At 31.2% G+C, this 4044-nt stretch overlaps 1 protein-coding gene across 1 annotated transcript; it reads right to left on the bottom strand.

The window, feature by feature from the left end:
* Positions 1–600: 600 nt before the first annotated feature.
* LOC111543163 (beta-defensin 110-like) lies at positions 601–2796 on the bottom strand. The gene is made up of 2 exons (XM_023213031.1): positions 2755–2796; positions 601–753 (listed from the first exon to the last, which is right to left on the bottom strand). The coding sequence occupies exons 1-2, from the start codon at positions 2794–2796 to the stop codon at positions 601–603; spliced, it is 195 nt and encodes a 64-aa protein (XP_023068799.1).
* Positions 2797–4044: the final 1248 nt, after the last annotated feature.

Here is a 4044-nt window from a genome sequence, read left to right as displayed (position 1 = left end):
CTATATCTCAGATCTTGTTATTTATCCTTTTGCCGTGCTATGAATAGTGCTTATTTACCCTACAGAGAGAGCATTGTTAAATTGTATCATTTCAAAAGCATAGTATTGTTAAATGTATGCAAAAACACATCAGACAGGTCAAAATTGGTAGCTGTCATATTTGTAAGGGAAGAAACACAATTTCTGTTAAAGAAGAGTAGATGGCTTAGAGGGATTTTGGTATGGAAACCAGGATATATGAATATAACCATAATCCTCATAGCAAATCTGGCAATAAGGTCACATACACATATTTAGAGAGGGAGCAGAGTAACTCAGATAAGTAATATGAATGTCTGAGAGTCAAAGCGTAAATAATGAGATTATAAACATAATTAGAGTCTGTTTCCTTGTTTCGCTAATGTATTCGTCAATTTGAAATACAAAAATCCCCAATGAATAAGGAGAGACTAAATTCATTGTATGTAAATAGATATATTTAGAATTTAAAAGTGTGTATTTTCATTAAATGTTGCAAACATTTTTTTTTTACCTACTCTTGAGTGAAAAACATGCATCTCTGTTCCAGACTTGATTCTCAATAGTACTTCTTTTCCGAGTTTATACACAGCACTGACTTCTCCATTTAATGCAGTATCCGTAATCATATTCAACATCATCACAAAACGTTTTACATATTCCTCTCACTTTTTCGCATCTTTCAAATCTATACTTTGGTTCAAAATAGCTTCTGGCTGCAAGCAAGAAAAATATCTGAAGTTATTAGTCTATTATTGATTTGGGGTTTTCTTGCTAAAGAAAGACAAAAACTGTTACAGTTATGAGATCATGTGTGTGTAAGTTGGAGAGAGTGGAATGTCAAGTTGTTTTGTAGCAGAATTTATGAATCATTTCAGAAAATGACTGAGCTACTAACATTACATTGGCACAAAATGTTTATGTCCTTATCTTGCAGCTCACATCCATACTAAACTTCAGCTGGCTCAGTCTACAGCAATAATGAGCAAGTGACACACAATTTGGTACTTAATTGTATGTATTTTTGCAAACATTTGTTGTGATACTTTGTTATTGCAGCCAAAATATAAGCCCTTCTATAATAGTTATAATTTATTTTGATTCTTTATCTCTTTTCTATTTGAACATAGTGGTCACACAAATAGTAATCATAGAGAAACTAGAGAAGACTTCTAATGTACTGACTTCACTGATAATGCAATTGATCAAGAAAACTAAAAACTAAAGTATTTTAGATATACATAGAGAAATATAATTTTGTTGTACACTGCCTAACTAGTAAAAAGAGGAGCCTCACATTAGTATTCTTTTATAGTTTCTTGTGAACCATCTAAGACATGAAAAGAAAGATGTTCTGAGATTCCAAAATCACAGTTTTCTATTCATACATTAAACTATAGTAAATAGAGGCAAATTATTTTGCTACTTTAAAGTTTTATTATTCTTAATGATTCAACTGTTCTCTGAAAATGCCTTTAGAGTAGAAAAGAGACTTTGGAGTCAGGCATATTTTTATTCTTCAATTTTATCAATGTACTTATCTATCTGTGGTCAGTCATTCTACCTATCTGGATGATATAATATAATAAACATAATTATCATAAATATATCTTGAGTATTAAATTTTGTTATGTGTGCATATATGTGTCAGGAAAAATGAGGCAAAATAATTTTGTTAAAATTTAGAGAATGAATTGAATTGAATTCAGATTTAAATTATGTAATATCTATTAATAGAACTTAATTGTCCATATAGAATCTAATTGAAATTTAGAAAAATGTTTCATTTCAACTCAAAATGGTAGGCATTTATTTTAGTACCTAGTATTCACCAGGCATTAGGTTCCGAAGTAGAGAAAAACTAGAGAAGATCTCTACAGCATTTACTGATTGCCCTTAATGAAGTTGGTAGAAAATAATTAAATATAAGGTGGAAGAGACTGTCAGGTGGATTTTGATGTGTAAAAAAATTATATATATATATACACCTATAGACATATAAATGACATGTAAATTATATATTTTTGACATGTAAATATATATATATATTTTTTAGTGAATGGTAAACTAATTTATAATGACAGAATCCTTACCACTGGTGAATTTTGGTGAAATCAAAATTTTGGCAAAGTTATTTCAGAGACATATTTGATATAATTTGAAGTCAGGAAGACAATGATGCATAATTGCTTTTACTTTTTGTAACTGTTGCTAGGATAGAAACTTTTTAAGCCAATCAACATTCCTGAGCCATTATATTTTGTCAACTCTAAAACCACCAAAGTTTATAGTGGTTTTTAAGATACATTCAAATTAGAAAAATGTATAGACTTACAGAAATAATAGTAATATTTAAAATGTACTAATTTTGTTCTTTCTAATTATTTTAAAGAACAAGAAAGTTTTGAGTTATGAGGAAATCTATAGAACCATATAAAAACAAAAAGCATGCATTGTAAGATTGGTTCTATTGCTTAGTATTCATTTGCAAATTATGGCTTACTATAGAATCAAAGGTTTGCCATGTGTAAATTATGAATGAGAATAACATCTCTTTGTATTGTTACGAAAATTGATTATGCAGTATATATAAAAACAATTTTAAGGTGTTGAATGCTATACAAATGTCATCCATAAGTGCATGAGTATCTATGTGAGATGAAACTTGGTGATACACACCACGTAAAAACAAATTGTTTGGAGGAAAGATGGATAGTATCTCCTTCACTCACTTACACTTCTGCACATTTTGTACATCACTAGAGAAACTGAGCCCATGATAACTATTTTTCATAAAAAAGAGAGAAATTCAAATGCTCGTTTGGGGCCTCAGTCAGGAGAATATATTCCAAAAGGTTTCTGGGAGTCTTATCAAGAGTGAGGCACCACAAATAGAGTAGACATTAAGCACCACATATGCTGTGGACATTATCACAATCCTGCATGTACACAGATGGGACCAAATCTGTTAGAAAACTAGAGGTTGAAAGCTCAGTGGTCTCCATGACTCAGTATTAGTTTTTTCAAGAGGTATGTAGAGTTTTTCACTCTCCCAAGTGAAGTGTCTGGCATATATCTCTCCATCTCCTCGCAAATAACATCTCTGAGGGTGACTGCTTCACCTACCTCATGATGCTCCTGGAAATGTCATCCATAAGTACAGAGTTGAAAGTAGAGGGAGGCAGTGTTGAAAGTAAAAAGAGTTATGTTTTGGAGGATGTTTGCTCTTGCTGGATAGAAGCTGAAGTCAAGGCAGAAGCAAGGCCATGCATCAGTAGAAATTTTGAAAAGGTATGATCTTTCAAAATCAGATAGAATTAAGTTTCATGCTTGGATATTTTATTTGTCATGTTGCTATATAGGACAAATGATTTAGATCACTGGATTTCAGTTTCCTCATTACATTGAGGTTTTATTGAAATTTCAAAAGATGTAATGAGATAAAATATGCAGGCTGCTCTTAAGGTGTTAAAAAATTAATAAGCCTTCAAAATCAGGTCATTCTCATTCCCTTTGTCTTTATTTGTCTTTTGGATTTCATGCTAAAACCTCATAAAGCCTTACCCTAAGTGGAGCACTGATACTCACTATTTATGCCCTGCTATCACATTGTTACTAGTGTTTAATTCCTGCTATGACTTTTTGCTATAGTTTAACCACAAACTTCTGGTCTGAAAGTTACAGTAGGCTAGGCCCACTGTATACCTCATTCACTGATTTATTTCAGCACATAGCAAAATGCTTGAAACAAAATACTCAATAAATACATTAAATAACTGAAAAAAAGAGTGAGTGAATACATATGTTATTATATATAGGGACCTAATTCATATTATATAATAAAAAACTCTATGCTTTATTACAAATTATGCGTCAGTTATTTCCTGTCAGTTTAGCAAATGACTTAAGCCCTATATTTGCAGTTTCCTTAACTGAAAAAATGCATTTAATAACACTTCAGAGGGTTGTGTGGCAATCAAATGAGATAATAGATGAGGAAATATTGTTTGGCCCATAATTTTATGA

This window comes from Piliocolobus tephrosceles, chromosome 5 (assembly GCF_002776525.5).
Source record: "Piliocolobus tephrosceles isolate RC106 chromosome 5, ASM277652v3, whole genome shotgun sequence".
NCBI classification, from domain to species: Eukaryota; Metazoa; Chordata; class Mammalia; order Primates; family Cercopithecidae; genus Piliocolobus; species Piliocolobus tephrosceles.
This window is presented reverse-complemented; position numbering and strand designations above follow the sequence as displayed.